The 18,979-nt window shown below is 37.8% G+C and overlaps 1 protein-coding gene across 1 annotated transcript in view; it reads right to left on the bottom strand.

Moving 5' to 3' along the window:
• The window catches only part of nkd1 (NKD inhibitor of WNT signaling pathway 1), a 110,416-nt gene that overhangs the window by 12,291 nt on the left and 79,146 nt on the right, over window positions 1–18,979 (bottom strand). The window contains exons 5-6 of the mRNA XM_062023586.1: window positions 8,407–8,510; window positions 4,387–4,482 (exon numbers count right to left, since the gene is read on the bottom strand). Of these exons, the coding sequence (XP_061879570.1) occupies window positions 4,387–4,482; window positions 8,407–8,510 (200 nt within the window). The remainder of the gene's footprint in view (window positions 1–4,386; window positions 4,483–8,406; window positions 8,511–18,979) is intronic.

Below are 18,979 nucleotides of genomic sequence, written 5' to 3'. Positions count from 1 at the left end.
CATAATAATGTGTTAATTCCACAACTGTATATATCGGTATCGGTTGATATCGGAATCTGTAATTAAGAGTTGGACACTATCGGAATATCGGATATTGGCAAAAAAGCCATTATCGGACATCTGTAGAAAAAAAATTATTTTTTGTTTTAATATATTTTCTGTAGGAGAACAAACATGACTCAAACCTTCCAAATTGTTAGAAATCCCACTGTTTATGTTATACATGCTGCACTGATGAGAGTATTTGGCAAGCACCGTTTTGTCCTACTAATTTCAGCGATCCTTGAACTCATCGTAGTTTGTTTACATGAACAACTTTCTCCGACGCTGCCACAGAAAGACGTGTTTTATGCCGCCACTCCTTTGTCTCATTTTGTCCACCAAATGGTGTATGCTGTGTGTGAATACACAAAGGTGAGCTTTGTTGATTTTATTGATTTGCTGGAGTGCTAATCAGGCCTATTTGGTCCATCCATGACTGCAAGCTAATCGGTGCTAAAATGCTAAATAGGCTAGCTGTATGTACATATTGCATCATTATGCCTCATTTGTAGCTATATTTGAGCTCACTTAATTTCCTTTACTTATGTCCTCTGTGTATTTAATTTATATTTGCATGTCTCATGACACATTATCTGTATGTAATGTTGGCTGCATTTCTGTATTGTTTGTGTGCCATGTTGTTCCAGTGCCATGTTGTTCCTGACGACAGCAAACGTTACACACATCTATACCTTTGGCCATTCTGAGCCAGTAATTTCCAGAACGTATCTCACCCTGTGAGAAGCCTCCATTTTACTAATGATTTCCTATGTTGCAAAAATATGTAGAATAAAAATGTAAATACAACATTTCTGTCAGCAAAGATTTGCGTCAGCATTTGATAGTAGGCAAATAGAGCTAATATAGACACTTACATCATGTGTTGCTTTCATTATAACACTTATATAAGGCTTTTAAAGTAATTTTGATAGTAGGCTAATATAGCTAATATAGACACTTACATCATGTGTTGCTTTCATTGTATAAGGCGTTTAATTTTTTGCGGCTCGAGACAGATCATTTTTTGGTATTTTTGGTCCAATATGGCTCTTTCAACATTTTGGGTTGCCGACCCCTGACCTATGTGATGATATTTTGAGTAGTATGAGGCCATCAGTGTTGGCGCTAGGAATTTTCAAAACGGGGTCGCAGGCAACCCATTAAGTTAAATAGCGGACAGTATCAAGAAATGATCTTGGATTGCGCTACAAACATGACGCTACTACCGAGACTGTATCCGAAACAAAGAAACACCGGCAGGAGAGTTTTTTCAAAGGAATTTTCGTACAGAGAATAATGGAAACAAATGTTTTGAATGTCTCCGAATTCATTCATTAGGCTCTGGGAATCAATGGAAAAAGTTTTAAATCCGAAAGAAAAAGGCCGTTTGTACCCTGATTGATACTGTTCCACGGTGTTGGTGCTAGGAATTTTCAAAATGGGGTCCTTAAAAACAATTGTCAAAGAGCCTTTATGAGTGTTTGACTGTTTTCTAAGGACCTATTATGAAAACGCCAGTCAAAGATCCTTTATATATGACAGGAAGGGTCCTGCTGATTTTTTGCGGTAGCTCCTTAAAATCAACCACCAAAGAACCTATGTGACAAGGGGAAGAAGTGACAAGAGGGGCTTTGCTGGTTTTAAAGGACGTAACGCCGAAACCCAGGTCAAAGATCTTCCACATGACAAAAACACTGCTGTTTTTGTAATAGGTCCTAAAAACTAGTCAAAGACCCTTTATATAACAGAAGTGTTCAGCTGTTTTGTAATGACCTACTAAAAAAATGGTAGTTAAAGATCCTCTTTTTAAAGACTTAATTAAAAAACTTGGTCAAAGATCCACTACATCACAAAAGCACTCAGCTTTTTTGGCAGTCTCGGAAAACTTGTCCAGGGTGTGCCCTGCCTTTCGCTCACGTGCGGCTGGGATAGGCTCCAGCTCCCCCGGGGACCCCGAGAGGGTCACGCAGTAGAAGATTTGTGGATGGATGTGTCAAAGATCCTTAATATGAAATGAGGCTCTTTTGTAAGAACCTCCTACAAAACACGGATTTTAAGGGCCTAATACCAAAACCCTGGTCAGAGATCCATTATATCAGTGGTCCCCAACAACCGGGCCGCGGACCGGTACCAATCGGTACCGGTCCGCAAGAAATTTAAAAAAAATAAAAATAAATATATATATATATATATATATATATATATATATATATATATATATATATATTTTTTTTTTTAATTAAATCAACATAAAAAACACAATATATACATTATATATCAATATAGGTCAATACAGTATGCAGGGATACAGTCCGTAAGCACACATGATTGTATTTCTTTATGAAAAAAAAAAAAAAATACAAAAAAATAAATAAAAATAAATACCCTCTCCCCCCGGTCCGTGGGACTAATTTTCAAGCATTGACCGGTCCGCAGCTACAAAAAGGTTGGGGACCACTGCATTATATGACAGAGCACTCTGCTTTTTTTGCGGTAGCTTCTTAAAAAAATCCACCAAAGAGCTTTATATGACAAGAGCGGAAGAAGTGATAAGAAGGGTGTTGCGGTTTTGGAGGACCTAATGCAAAAATGCATAATACAATATAATATATCAGTATATATTATATACTGTATATATAATATGTAAATATTACATATATATTATATTGCTACTATGGTACAATCAATCCAATCCAATCCACTTTATTTATATAGCACATTTACACAACAAGAATGTTTCCAAAGTGCTGCACAGCCATGTTAAAAACAATATTAAAAACAATATTAAAAACGATATTAAAAACAATATTAAAAACAATATTATGCTACACGAATGACTGAATAAAAACAAAGAATAAATGAATAGGAAACCAATACAGAGACAATATAAAAAATAAATATGATTAAAAACGATTTTAAAGGGTAAAACCAATTAAAACAGTAAAATAGACATCAAAATTTATAACCCTAACCCTGACCACACAGGACAACAGAGGACAGAAGACCACACAACTCACGTAGTGTTAAAAGCCAAAGAATAAAAGTGGGTCTTAAGACGAGACTTAAAACACTCCACTGTGGGAGCAGTTTGAACATGGAGGGGCAGAGTGTTCCAGAGTTTAGGGCCGACCACAGAGAAGGCCCTGTCTCCCCTGGTTTTAAGTCTCGTCCTGGGCACCACGAGCTGGAGCTGGCTCTCGGACCTCAGAGCGCGCGCAGGAGTGTAAATTTGGATGAGGTCCGAGATATACTGAGGTGCCAGTCCATGTAAAGCTTTAAAAACAAACAGCAAGGATTTAAAATCAATTCTAAAATGAACAGGGAGCCAGTGCAAACTCCGAAGAATTGGGGTTATATGCTCACGTTTCCTGGCCCCTGTTAAAAGTCGTGCTGCCGCGTTCTGGACTAACTGCAACCGGGAGAGAGCTTTTTGGCTAATGCCAGCATAAAGTGCATTGCAGTAGTCCAGGCCACTTGAAATAAAAGCATGCACGACTTGTTCAAAAAGGTTAAACGATAAAAATGGTTTTACCTTTGCTAAAAGACGAAGATGATAAAAACACGATTTTAAAACGCCATTGACTTGTTTGTCAAATTTAAAATGGCTGTCTATAGTGACGCCAAGGCTGGTGACTTTGGGACGCACATGATTTTGCAATGGTCCCAAGTCAGTGAGGGCCGGACCAAAAACTGAAATTTCCGTTTTTCCCTCATTCATTATTAAAAAATTCTGGGCTAACCAAGCCTTGACATCACATAGACAGTTGAGAAGGGGTGTCAGGGTACATTTTTAGGCCACTTTATACCTTTTGTTTTCTCCCTCTTTTTGTGCCCTTGTGTGCATTATCCTTTCCATCCTTACCCTTTCCATCCTTTGTAGCTGAGCTACTGTGTGGAACAATTTCCCTTGTGGATCAATAAAGTTTGTCCAAGTCTAAGTCTAAACCCTGGTCAAAGATCTTCCGCATAAAAACAGCGCTCTGCTGTTTTTGTAGCACAACTCGTCAAAGAGCCTCTATATAACAGGAGTGTCGGGCTGTTTTAGGGACCTACTCGTCAAAGATCCTCTATATTTGACAGGGAATGCTCTGCTGTATTTTTAAGGTCCAACCACAAAAACACATTTTTACAGTGGCTAACGTGTTTTAGCACGTGAATGAATAGTCGGTTAGCGGGAACAAGTGGGCTTCACTACACATCTTAAAATAAAGCCTACTTCTTGCAGTAGACAGGATGATGGTAGTGCTTTGATGCTGGGATGATTGTAACGTATGTGACTTTACTTGTTTTGGCAGATGTTGATTGATTGATTGATTAAAGATAATCAAAACAAGAATTAGCTACCTCTCGGGTGACTTTGCCGTTGTTGTCGAAGTCGTAGAGGGTGAAAGTCCACTCCTGTCGGTTGTCCTCCTCCATGGACACGGCACACTCCAACTCCTAAGACAGCACAGCCATGTCAGTGTGTGTGTGTGTGTGTGTGTGTGTGTGTGTGTGTGTGTGTGTGTGTGTGTGTGTGTGTGTGTGTGTGTGTGTGTGTGTGTGTGTGTGTGTGTGTGTGTGTGTTTGTGTGTGTGTGTGTGTGTGTGTGTGTTCTGGCAATGCTTACTTAATGGGGACATCGCTCTGTTTACACAGTCACCTTTAAGGGACCTCTGACAGTATGGGGACAAAAAAACAGGTCCCCTAAAGGGAAACCTTTTTAAATGATGTTAATCATTTAAAAAGGTTTAACCATGAATAGTACTGTGATTCTGTATGGTATCCATCCTTAGTTAAAACTAATATATTTTTCCAAAAACAAAATCTGGTTTAGTGTTAGAACCTTTATTTAACCAGATAAGAAAACCCATTGAGATCAAGATCTCTTTCACAAGGGTGACCTGGCCAAGAGGTCAACAGCACATGTCACAGAGCAGTTTCAAAATAAATACATTAAGACATACATTTTAAAATACATAAGAGAAGTGTAAAACAACAGAGATTTACATCATTAAAAACACAGGCACTGTGCAAACGTCTCTCGCTGTTTGTCCCTCAGGACAGAACGGAAGGCTCCAAATGGAAGTAGTTCTGTAAGTTTCAGTTTAGTCTGCAATTCATTCCATGCCATAGGGGCAGCAATGCCAAAAGCTCTTTTGCCAAATTCAGTCCGTACATGAGGAACAGTTAAAACATACAAATTGTTAGAACGTAATGCGTAAGAGCTGCTTTTTCTTTGTAACAGAATACACAAGTATGTAGGTATTAAACCTAAAAGAGCCTTATAAATTAAAGTCAGCCAATGTGTGTATCTGCGTGCACTCAATGAAGATAAGTCTGACTTCATATACAGTTGACAATGGTGGGTGAGACTACGACAGCCAGTAACAAATCTTAGTGCTGAATGAAAAACAGTGTCCAAGGACTGGAGGCATTTAGATGAAGCACTAAAATAAAGCACGTCTCCATAATCAATTACAGGCAAGATAGTTGCTGTCACCAATTTCTTTCTGACTTTAAGAGAGAAGCAGTTTTTATTTCTAAAAAAGAAACCAAGCTTTACCCTAAGCTTAGAGACCAAGTTGTTAATATGGGCTTTAAATGAAAGCTCCTGATCAAGAGTAAAACCCAAGTACTTGTAATTTAAGACCTGTTCTATAGGGTTTCTATTTGATGTTACAATATTTGGAATATTTTCCAGTAGCACCCTTGAATGAGAGAAAACCATTATCTTGCTTTTATCTGTATTTAAAACCAATTTAAGATCAAATAAGCGAGCCTGGATGACATCAAAAGCAGCTTGTAAAAACTCAAAAGCCTGAGTGATGGAGGTTGAACAGCAATAAATAATGGTGTCGTCTGCATAAAAATGGTACATTGCATTTGACAAATTATTACAAAGATTATTTATGTAGATAGAAAATAAAATGGGCCCCAGCACTGAGCCTTGTGGAACGCCTTTGGTAATGTCCAGTAATGAAGAGGTGGTCCCAGCCACCTGTACACATTGTGTTCTGCTGGAGAGATAGTCTGTGAACCAAGCAGCTGCATTTTTAGATAATCCAACGTGATGAAGGGCTTGAATTAACAGACTGTGGTCTACTGTGTCAAATGCTTTTGACAAATCAATAAATAGGGCGACACAATATTTCTTGCCGTCTACAGCCTCGATTAAATCATTGAAGACCTTAAGAGCAGCTGTAATAGTGCTATGCTGTTTTCTAAAACCAGATTGAAATGGAGATAAAATATTGTTTGATTCTAAAAAATCCTCTAGCTGGTTACTGATGATCTTCTCAAACAATTTTGCTAAAATGTGTTCCTTAGGATGACATTTTCATACAGCATGATTATAAAATATTATTACCTTAAAGTATGATTGGACATTCAGAATGTTCCATCCTTCTATATATATGGTAGTTGGAGTTGCAGATAACTTCATTACTGCTAAAAAGCAGTTTTCAGTAATGTCACAGAAGATGCAGGATTTGCTTTAACATTTAAGTGGTGAAACTTCCTATAAGAGGACAGCTGTAGTGCTGTATTCTGAGGATCATGTCATATCTAATTTGAACTCTTGTTTTTGTTTTTTTTTCTTTTTAAATGGTCCTCAGTAGTCACGTACATACGGAGCCCCTAAAGGGACATGGGGGAATATTTTCTTTTTATAATTTTTTTTTTTTTTTTTTTTTAAGACATGTATCTCGTGCGCACGACAAACTTTTTATAAAATTAAAAAAAAAAAAAATTATACTTTTTTTTTTAAGACATGTATCTCGTGCACAAGAGAAACTTTTTATAAAATTATTTAAAAAAATTAAAAAAAGTATTTATTTATTTTTTAGACATGTATCTGGTGCGCACGAGAAAGTTTCTCGTGCGCACCAGATACATGTCTAAAAAATAAATAAATAAATAAATAAATACATTTTTTTTGAATGGTCCTCAGTAGTCACATGCTTACGGCACCCCTAAAGGGACATGGGGGAATTTATTTTTTTTATAATTTTTTATTTTTATAATTTTTTTTTAAAGACATGTATCTCGTGCAACTTTCTCGTGCGCACGAGAAACTTTTTATAAAATTAAAAAAATATATATATATATACTTTTTATTTTTTTTATTTTTTTTTAAAGACATGTACCTCGTGCACAAGAGAAACTTTTTATAAAATTATTATTTTTTTTAAATTATAATTTATTTTATTTTATTTTTTTAGACATGTATCTGGTGCGCACGAGAAAGTTTCTCGTGCGCACGAGATACATGTCTAAAAAAATAAATAAATAAATGATATATTTTTTTTCTTTATAAAACATTTTTTTTTAAAAAGTTTCTCGTGCGCACGAGAAACTTTTTATAAAATTAAAATAAAAAAAAAGTATACTTTTTTTTTTTTTTTTTTAAGACATGTACCTCGTGCACAAGAGAAACTTTTTATAAAATTATTTTTTAAAAAAAATTATAATTTATTTTATTTTATTTTTTTAGACACGTATCTGGTGCGCACGAGAAAGTTTCTCGTGCGCACGAGATACATGTCTAAAAAAATAAATAAATAAATAATTATATATTTTTTTTCTTTATAAAAAAAAATTTTTTTTTTAAAAGTTTCTCGTGCGCACGAGAAACTTTTTATAAAATTATAAAAACAATTAAATTATAATTGTTTTCTTTTTTTCGTGCGCACGAGATACATGTCTAAAAAAATAAATAAATAAATTTTTTTTTTTTTTTCTTTATAAAAAAAAATTTTTTTTTAAAAAGTTTCTCCTGCGCACGAGAAACTTTTTATAAAATTATAAAAAAAATTAAATTATAATTGTTTTCTTTTTTTCGTGCGCACGAGATACATGTCTAAAAAAAAATAAAAAAATAAAAATTATACACCCCCCCCACCCCCCCATGTCCCTTTAGGGGCTCCGTACGTACAAATTTGTGTGAATTATGCAAAATTATTTAAATTTGGTCCCCATGAACCATATTAACTATTTTTCCCCAGAGTCCCCAGTAAGAATGCCCAGCACATTACTTCACCAATCCAGAGATTTAAAGACGTGTATGAGCTAACTGGGCAGTGGCCATTTTACAAAAATGTTTTTATGCCTCCACAAGTGATGATCAAAAACTTGGTCCCCATTCCAAATGATAACCAGAATGTGTGTGTGTGTGTGTGTGTGTGTGTGTGTGTGTGTGTGTGTGTGTGTGTGTGTGTGTGTGTGTGTGTGTGTGTGTGTGTGTGTGTGTGTGTGTGTGTGTGTGTGTGTGTGTGTGTGTGTGTGTGTGTGTGTGTGTGTGTGTGTGTGTGTGTGTGTGTGTGTGTGGCACAGTTTCTTCCAAAGAGGAAGTTAATAAACGGCCCGTTCGGCGTTGAGACTCACTTCAAACTGGAGCTGCTTCTGCGGCCCTGCGGGGGATTGGCCGTCCTTCTCCTGCATCTTCTCCTCCACGCAGCAGCTGTCTGACTTCTCCGGGGGTAGAGCCACTACGCACAGGCATGAAAAAAAAAAAAGTGAGCACGGGGATGAAAAGTGGCGGGTGCGGTCATAACCTGGGGACAGGTTGTCGCTTGTAAAGTCCTGTATGGTTGAGGAAGCAGCAATTTTAGGAAAGAGAAAAAAAAAAAGCACAATGTAAGTTTGTGTCTCAATGTTGATATTTGGAAATAGTGTTGTTCAGATACCAATATTTTGGTACCGGTACCAGTACTGAAATGTATTTCGATACTTTTCGGTACTTTTCTAAATAAAGGGTACCACAAAAAATTGCATTATTGGCTTTATTTTAACAAAAAATCTGTTTATTATTGCACAAGTTTCTTTTTAAATAAAATAGTGAACATACAAGACAACTTGTCTTTTAGTAGTAAGTAAGCAAACAAAGGCTCCCGATTTAGCTGCTGACATATGCAGTAACATATTGTGTCATTTATCATTATATTATTTTGTCAACATTATTAAGGACAAGTGGTAAAAAATGAATTATTAATCTACTTGTTCATTTACTGCGTACCTTCTCTTTTAACATGTTCTATCTACACTTCTGGTACTTCCGGACCGGTACTTTTTAGAGGCGGTATAGTACCGAATATGACTCATTAGTATCGCGGTACTATACTAATACCGGTATACAGTACAACCCTATTTGGAAATATGATTCATATAAGAACTGCGATGAGGTGGCGACTTGTCCAGGGTGTACCCCGCCTTCCGCCAGAATGCAGCTTAGATAGGCTCCAGCACCCCCCGTGACCTCAAAAGGGCTCTTGTGTTTTATTAGTACAATTTGTTCTGATCTTTGAGAATTTAGAAAAAATAAATTAGTAGTAACAAAAATACATATTTTTGCATTTTCATATTTTTCTTTCAAAATTAGACGTTAAATAATCAGTTTATATTACAGGTATCAAACTCAAGGCCCGGGGGCCAGATCTGGCCCGCCACATCATTTTGAATGGCCCGCAAAAGCTTGGAAATAATATGCATCAATGAAGTACTTTATATTTCTTTCTTTTTCTATTTTAAAAGGAAAAAAAATACATATACTACATGCATTTATATATATTTTAAACTTTATATGTCTGATAATGCAACAGATTTTACAGTATCATACATTCGAAACGTTTCTGGGGCAAAAAACATACATAAATATCTACTTAGCCTTGTGATTTCAAAGCAAGTTATCCATCAAATTGTGCACTGTAAACATGACAATATATATATTTTTTTAAACAGCTCGGTCTTCAGAATCCTTTGTAATAAGAAAACTGTGGTACTGCGGTACACTGTGAAAACAGCAACCATATTTTCTTTGCAAAAAACTGGCAGCTCAATCACCAGAATTATACAGTAAAATAGAGTGTGACCATTTTACTGTAGATTTTATGGTGAAGTGAAGTGAAGTGAAGTGAAGTGAATTACATTTATATAGCGCTTTTTCTCAAGTGACTCAAAGCGCTTTACATTGTGAAACCCAATATTTAAGTTACATTTAAACCAGTGTGGGTGGCACTGGGAGCAGGTGGGTAAAGTGTCTTGCCCAAGGACACAACGGCAGTGACTAGGATGGCGGAAGCGGGAATTGAACCTGCAACCCTCAAGTTGCTGGCACGGCCACTCTACCAACCGAGCTATACCGCCCCATGGTAAAATTCTGCATTTTTTTTTACTGCAAAATCCACAGATTTTTTTTCTTACAGTGTAAATATACATTTACTTATCAAACGCATAGGTATTTGTGTGACAATATCATCCTTATACATGTGTGTTTCTTTAATTCATGTTACAAGCCAAAACTTCAACGTGCCCCTCAATGAAAACCAGTTCATGTACTATGATATAGTAGTGTACTGTAAACCCTTTAAAATGGGTTTTATTACACATATTCGTTCTTCATATTTTGTCAGCTATTGTGTATTTATTAGCATCAAAGCTACAGACGGGCATGATTATATGTTTTCTCCTCGACCCTTCAACTGTTTGTAAACAGTGGATGCATCATTTTGTTGTTGGCGACACATAATGACCACAGTAATTCATTAAGTTAAGCTTAGGAGTCATGACCCAGGAAATGGAATGACGCGGACACATTTGTTACTGGATACTTTCCAATATGCTTTGTAACCAAGTATGCTAATATGAAACTACAATTATTTGATATTTGTAATATTGACAAATGTTTTAAACTGCAATATTGTTCAATAAAGGACACCTATTATGTATGTCTTGCTTGTGTTCTATTGTGTGCTTAGCTGTTGTGTAGCTGCTAACTCCTAGTAGCCTATAGCCTACCATGTTTACCTTTTTTAAACAACTTGACTAAAAGATTAAAGTACCAATGATTGTCACACACACACTAGATGTGGCGAAATTTGTCCTCTGCATTTGTCCCATCCCCTTGGGGAGCAGTGGGGAGCAGTGGGCAGCAGCGGCGCCGCGCCCGGGAATCATTTTGGTGATTTAACCCCCAACTCCAACCCTTTGTTGCTGAGTGCCAAGCAGGGAGGTTATGGGTCCCATTTTTATAGTCTTTGGTATGACTCGGCTGGGATTTGAACAAAATACAAGAAATACCAACCTTGTGTGTTTATTGGAGGACATTTGGATGGGAGCAGTTTGTCCAGCTTTCAACAAGTAAACTGCTTGTATCTGAACCTAATATTGGATATTTTTGATCAAACTGTGGTACATGTACCACTAGTGGTACGCCAAAAAATCACTTGATTAAAGTACAGTGTTTTATTTTCCTATTTTCAAACACAATGTTACTGTTCAAACTGTACTAATTGTTGCAGTGGCCAAAAAGATTTAAAAAACGTGTTAAATAAAACCTGTCTTTTGTTTTTAATAAATATTTAGGCCTACTACGCTACTGTATTTCATTGTTGGTCATTATGGTGGTACTTGGAAAGCCAAGATTTTTTCTGAGGTGATACTTGGTGAAAAAAGAACCACTGCTTTAGATGCAAGCCGAAATCTTGCTGATATCGAACCGATATCAACATCGAATCGGGACACCCTCATTAAACACTAGGGGCGTAAATCTTTGGGCACACAATGATTCGATCGGATTCCGATTCCTGGCCTGACGACTCGATTCAACACGATTCTCGATTCAAACCGATTTGCGTATTTGGTATAATAATTATGATGAAACTTTTTTGTGAACAGGCTACAGGTTAAAAAGGCTACTTGTGGTTGCATGGACATGGACTAAAAACAATCAAATATTTTCTTTAAGACATACAGTGTATATATTAGATGATCTCCTGCTGGCCCCACTATGGACTGGACTCTCACACTATTATGTTAGATCCACTATGTGGACTCTCACACTATTATGTTAGATCCACTATGGACTGGACTCTCACACTATTATGTTAGATCCACTATGGACTGGACTCTCACAATATTATGTTAGATCCACTATGTGGACTCTCACACTATTATGTTAGATCCACTATGGACTGGACTCTCACAATATTATGTTAGATCCACTATGGACTGGACTCTCACAATATTATGTTAGATCCACTATGGACTGGACTCTCACACTATTATGTTAGATCCACTATGTGGACTCTCACACTATTATGTTAGATCCACTATGGACTGGACTCTCACAATATTATGTTAGATCCACTATGGACTGGACTCTCACACTATTATGTTAGATCCACTATGGACTGGACTCTCACAATAATATGTTAGATCCACTATGTGGACTCTCACACTATTATGTTAAATCCACTATGGACTGGACTCTCACAATATTATGTTAGATCCACTATGGACTGGACTCTCACTATTATGTTAGATCCACTATGTGGACTCTCACACTATTATGTTAGATCCACTATGGACTGGACTCTCACAATATTATGTTAGATCCACTATGGACTGGACTCTCACTATTATGTTAGATCCACTATGGACTGGACTCTCACTATTATGTTAGATCCACTATGTGGACTCTCACACTATTATGTTAGATCCACTATGGACTGGACTATCACACTATTATGTTAGATCCACTATGGACTGGACTCTCACAATAATATGTTAGATCCACTATGGACTGGACTCTCACACTATTATGTTAGATCCACTATGGACTGGACTCTCACAATATTATGTTAGATCCACTATGGACTGGACTCTCACTATTATGTTAGATCCACTATGTGGACTCTCACACTATTATGTTAGATCCACTATGGACTGGACTCTCACAATATTATGTTAGATCCACTATGGACTGGACTCTCACACTATTATGTTAGATCCACTATGGACTGGACTCTCACAATAATATGTTAGATCCACTATGTGGACTCTCACACTATTATGTTAGATCCACTATGGACTGGACTCTCACAATATTATGTTAGATCCACTATGGACTGGACTCTCACACTATTATGTTAGATCCACTATGGACTGGACTCTCACAATATTATGTTAGATCCACTATGTGGACTCTCACACTATTATGTTAGATCCACTATGGACTGGACTCTCACAATATTATGTTAGATCCACTATGGACTGGACTCTCACAATATTATGTTAGATCCACTATGTGGACTCTCACACTATTATGTTAGATCCACTATGGACTGGACTCTCACACTATTATGTTAGATCCACTATGTGGACTCTCACACTATTATGTTAGATCCACTATGGACTGGACTCTCACAATATTATGTTAGATCCACTATGTGGACTCTCACACTATTATGTTAGATCCACTATGGACTGGACTCTCACAATATTATGTTAGATCCACTATGGACTGGACTCTCACACTATTATGTTAGATCCACTATGTGGACTCTCACACTATTATGTTAGATCCACTATGGACTGGACTCTCACACTATTATGTTAGATCCACTATGGACTGGACTCTCACAATATTATGTTAGATCCACTATGTGGACTCTCACACTATTATGTTAGATCCACTATGGACTGGACTCTCACAATATTATGTTAGATCCACTATGGACTGGACTCTCACAATATTATGTTAGATCCACTATGTGGACTCTCACACTATTATGTTAGATCCACTATGGACTGGACTCTCACAATATTATGTTAGATCCACTATGGACTGGACTCTCACAATATTATGTTAGATCCACTATGGACTGGACTCTCACACTATTATGTTAGATCCACTATGTGGACTCTCACACTATTATGTTAGATCCACTATCGACTGGACTCTCACAATATTATGTTAGATCCACTTTGTGGACTCTCACACTATTATGTTAGATCCACAATGGATTGGACTCTCACACTATTATGTTAGATCCACAATGGATTGGACTCTCACACTATTAGGTTAGATCCACAATGGACTGGACTCTCACAAATTTATGCTAGATCCACTGAACGTCCATTTGTGGCTTGTGCAGCCCTTTGAGACATTTGTGATTAAGGGCTACAGTATATAACTACACTTATATTGACTGATTGATAATTGATTTTTGAAAATGATGAAATAATTTGGAATCGAGATGAATACAAATCGCGACTCATGTGTGAATCGATTTTGTGTGCACCGCTATTGAATACTTTTACTTTTTTTAAAAAGCCCGTTTAAATCCAAATATTCCATTGTTGTTGAGAGTTTATTTCATCATTTCGTGGCGATTATTCAAAGATTTTATTTAAAGCAACCGCAACACACGAACAACATCAGTGTTGATGTAGCGAGTGTAGACGAGTCTTGGCTGTGAGAAAAACATTGAGAATAAGAACGAGCCGACTCAGCGCTTTGACTTCCCTTGTTTCAGCATCCTTCCCTTCAATGGCAGCTCCACAGGCCACGCCCCCTTGCCTCTCTCTCTCTCCTTCCCGCTCGGTTCTCCTCCTCCCATCCCACTTTGAAGTCCTATTCTCAAACCTTCTGGAAGAGGATCAATCCGGTGGCGTAAAACAGAATCACTAATTAATTAAGCCGAGTCAAATCCCAAACAGTGTTTGTTTGCGCGCCAGCCGAGCAGACACAACGGCCCACTTTCTTTCCTCGCCGTCCAAAAGCCGATCAAAGGCGACCTGTCTTATCCCCGCGTTAAGGGAGGGGGCCGGGAATGAAAGGCGACATCCAAGGGAGCTTTTTAGCAACTTTTTTGGATACGGGAGCGAATGTTTGATGGAGTGTGAGGGGCAAATCTGGTGGTGGCACGCTCAATATGGCGGCGAGATAGCTAATAAAACGCTGGGGGGGCGACAGTAATAAGGGGATAACCCCCATCCGTCGGAAAAAAAAGACTGTTGGGGAGAAGAAGCCACCGCAGGATTTTGGCTGAACATCAGATCCGAGGTGCAAGGCGAGGGCACCGGAGGATATACCGACAGTATGACACGTATCGGCCTCGGGGACGCTCAAGGCAAAGGACAACCCGTAATGTTCGGGATGAATCGGCCTATTGTGGGAAGCGAAAAGTCACAATTTCTTCATCCGCAGTGATCAAGGACGTTTAATCCTGCGATTTCGTCTTTTACAGCCACTTAGCGGCCCAGCGTAATTGCTAGCCAGCCCACATGTCAAACAGAAAGCATCTATCATCTCAAAGAGAGGTCGCACCCGTCTGGTTAAAGACTGACGCCCATGCATACTTCTTAGGGCAGTGGTCACCAACCCTTTCCAGCCCAAGATCCCTGGTCTCAGCCAAAAACTATCAACTATGTTTTGCATATAGATATACATATACAGTACATACATGAATAAATACACACATATATATATACATACATTATATACATATATATATATACATACATACATATATACATACATATACATTAATACATATACATACATACATAAATACATATACATACATACATATATACTTACATACATACATACATACATATACACATATACATACATACATATATAAACATTAGGGCTGCAACAACTAATCGATTAAATCAATTAACTAATCGATTAAATCAATTAAAATCGATTATAAAAATAGTCTGCGATTAATTTAGTCATCGATTCGTTGGTTCTATGCTATGCGCATGCGCAGAGGCAATTTTTTATTTTTTTTCAATAAAATACTGGAAAGGACAGAAATGTAGATTGTCTCCTTTATCCGATTATTAATCGAAGTAATAATCGACAGATTAATCGATTATCAAATTAATCGTTAGTTGCAGCCGTAATACACATACATACATACACATACATATATACATGCTGTAGATTACATACAAACATATTAGGGTTGTCCCCATACCAATATTTCAGCACCGGTACCAAAATGTATCTCGATACTTTTCGGTACTTTTCTAAATAAAGGGGACCACAAAAAAATGGCTTTATTGGCTTTATTTTAACAAAAAAATCTTAGGGTACATTAAACATACTGTACGTTTCTTATTGCAAGTTTGTCCTTAAATAAAATAGTGAACATACAAGACAACTTGTCTTTTAGTAGTAAGTAAGCAAACAAAGGCTCCTAATTTGTCTGCTGACGTATGCAATAACATATTGTGTCATTTTCCATTCTATTTTGTCAAAATTATGAGGGACAAGCTGTAAAAATTGATTATTAATGCACTAGTTCATTTACTGTTTAATCTTTTTTTTTTTTTTGCCACAAAGAAATACAATCATGTGTGCTTACGGACTGTATCCCTGCAGACTGTATTGATCTATATTGATATATGATGTATATATTGTGTTTTTCTTGTTGATTTAATTTTAAAAAAAATATATATATATATATTTCTTGTGCGGCCCGTTACCAATCGGTCCACGGTTGGGGACCACTGGACTAAAATACAAGAAAAAAACAACCATTAGGGCTGCACGATTAATCGAAATCGAACCCACAGTGAGGTTTTATAATTAGTGTGGTAAATAATCGCAAGAGGCTGAGTTTTTTTCTTTTTCCTCCGCGGTCACCGGCATTTGAGTGATAGACATGTTGCCAATCTAATTGTTGAGCCTCGTGTTTGTTCATCTCTCACGTCAAACAGGAAGAAAGACATCTTACTTTGTGCATCGCACTCAGCACCTGGGCGTGTTCATTTAACTGAACAGAGTGACCCCTCGTTTCAGTCATTCACAATCTTTGTCTCAGCAGAGACTAGAGTGGGGCTCAGTACAGAGATCCTCACGACTCGCCAGTGAGAAGTGCAGCAAAGTAACACGGATAAGAGGGGAAAAAATACGATTAAAAAGCCAAATGTCCCGTGGGAATATCTAATCTTAAAATCGGAGGGCAATACGAGCTCATCAACACGGACGAATGAGCGAAAAAGCCCTGATCACGTGGTAGCAATAAACAAACACGCCCAACCTCCAACTGAGAAAAAAAATGCACTTTAAACCTCTAAAGGCTTAGTGGTCACATGCGTGGACAGCACCTTTTAGCTCTTATTTCCAAATTTGTGTACACTACTGAATTGGGGTCGTATGGCCGCTTATGTGGACACTTATACTGCCATCTGGTGGTGTCAGAAGCGTATAACATACAATGGAATTTGGAAAAAAAAAAGTGTAAAAATAAGAATTATCATGTCACTAAACATGAAGTACACGTGTGTGTACTTATGGACTAAGTACATCATATCAAAATATGATTCTTAGTTGTTATTCTAATTAGGGTCCAATAAGCCCAAATAGCAAAGAGAAATTAAAAAAAGCATGTAAACAAACAGCTTGGGCCTTAAGAGGTTAAGATGTTCAATGTCGATTTAGGTTACATTTTTGCTTACAGAAATTAGTCAATTTTATTTTTTGTTTGTTTATTTATTTAGTGTAACAAAAATATATTTACCTTCTAATTACAGTACAATGGTAAACAATTCTACAGTAATGAGAAACAATAGTTTCTATACTTTTAAATGAATACTTGCATTATTCTTCCATATAAAGATTACATTACATTACAAACACTGTATAGTTTGTTTCGATTGTTTTAGTTGGGGTGGCGTGGCTCGGTTGGTAGAGCGGCCTTGCCATCAATTTGAGGGTTCCAGGTTCGATCCCCGCTACAGATTTGCAACTGTAATTGCAACTTAGTGTAGAGGGGACATTTAAAGAAGTGTATCCAGTGTTAAAGAGGAAGTAAATAACGTATTGAGCTGACATCCTCTTTTTTTACTGTGGTTCCAACCCCCCAGTACTCGCCAGTACCCATCTAAGCCCTCGCAATGTGCTGATGAGGTCCTCTTTACTTTCCCTCCTACGTTTCCACCCCCATCTCGCTTGGATTTACCCTCCCCGCCGGTGCAAAGATTCTATCTTCCCGCATGTTTCCCCCCCCGGTGTGACATGATCCTGGATTTGGACGCCTCGCCTTCTTGTTCAAAGTCGGGATTGGGGAAGAGCTGGCGACGCCCACGTGGAATACTAGAAAGGTGTTGGAAATAAAAAAAGTTCGGATTTTCTCGTCTGCACAGTTTCCAGGATTTTAACTAGTACCACTCCGCACCTAAAGTGGTCTAATGCGTTTGGTGCACTTTCTTACTTACAAAACCGGTGCGGCCAAGACATACAAACTAGAAATAGATAGATAAATGCTTTAAAATGTAAGATCAGAAATTATTCCAAAAAGTAAAATTGTTGACTTTTTAAAACGCCGCTGTACGGAGAGGTACACGGACGTAGGGAGAAGTACAGAGCGCCAATAAATCTTAAAGATTAAGATTAAAGTACCAATGATTGTCACACACACACTAGATGTGGTGAAATTTGTCCTCTGCATTTGTCCCATCCCCTTGGGGAGCAGTGGGCAGCAGCAGCGCCGCGCCCGGGAATCATTTTGGTGATTTAACCCCCAACTCCAACCCTTTGTTGCTGAGTGCCAAGCAGGGAGGTTATGGGTCCCATTTTTATAGTCTTTGGTATGACTCGGCTGGGATTTGAACTCCAACCTACCGATCTCAGGGCGGACAAAGGCACTGCCTTTGCGTGACGGCCCAATCACATAATATCTACGGCTTTTCACACACACAAGTGAATGCAAGGCATACTTGGTCAACAGCCATACAGGTCACACTGAGGGTGCCCGTATAAACAACTTTAACACTGTTACAAATATGCGCCACACTGTGAACCCACACCAAACAAGAATGACAAACACATTTCGAGAGAACATCCGCACCGTAACACAACATAAACACAACAGAACAAATACCCAGAACTAGATCTTCCGGGACGCTACAATATACAACCCCCTGCTACCTTCACCCCTCTCAACTAAACCACGCCCACCTCAACCTCCTCATGCTCCCTCAGGGAGAGCATGTTCCAAATTCCAAGCTGCTGATTTGAGGCATGTTAAAAAAAATAATGCACTTTGTGACTTCAATAATAAATATGGCAGTGCCATGTTGGCATTTTTTTCCATAACTTGAGTTGATTTATTTTGGAAAACCTTGTTACATTGTTTAATGCATCCAGCGGGGCACCACA

This window comes from Entelurus aequoreus, linkage group LG02 (assembly GCF_033978785.1).
Source record: "Entelurus aequoreus isolate RoL-2023_Sb linkage group LG02, RoL_Eaeq_v1.1, whole genome shotgun sequence".
In the NCBI taxonomy this organism is placed as follows: Eukaryota; Metazoa; Chordata; class Actinopteri; order Syngnathiformes; family Syngnathidae; genus Entelurus; species Entelurus aequoreus.
Note: the sequence above shows the minus strand (reverse complement) of the source record. Positions and strands in the feature narration are given on the sequence as shown.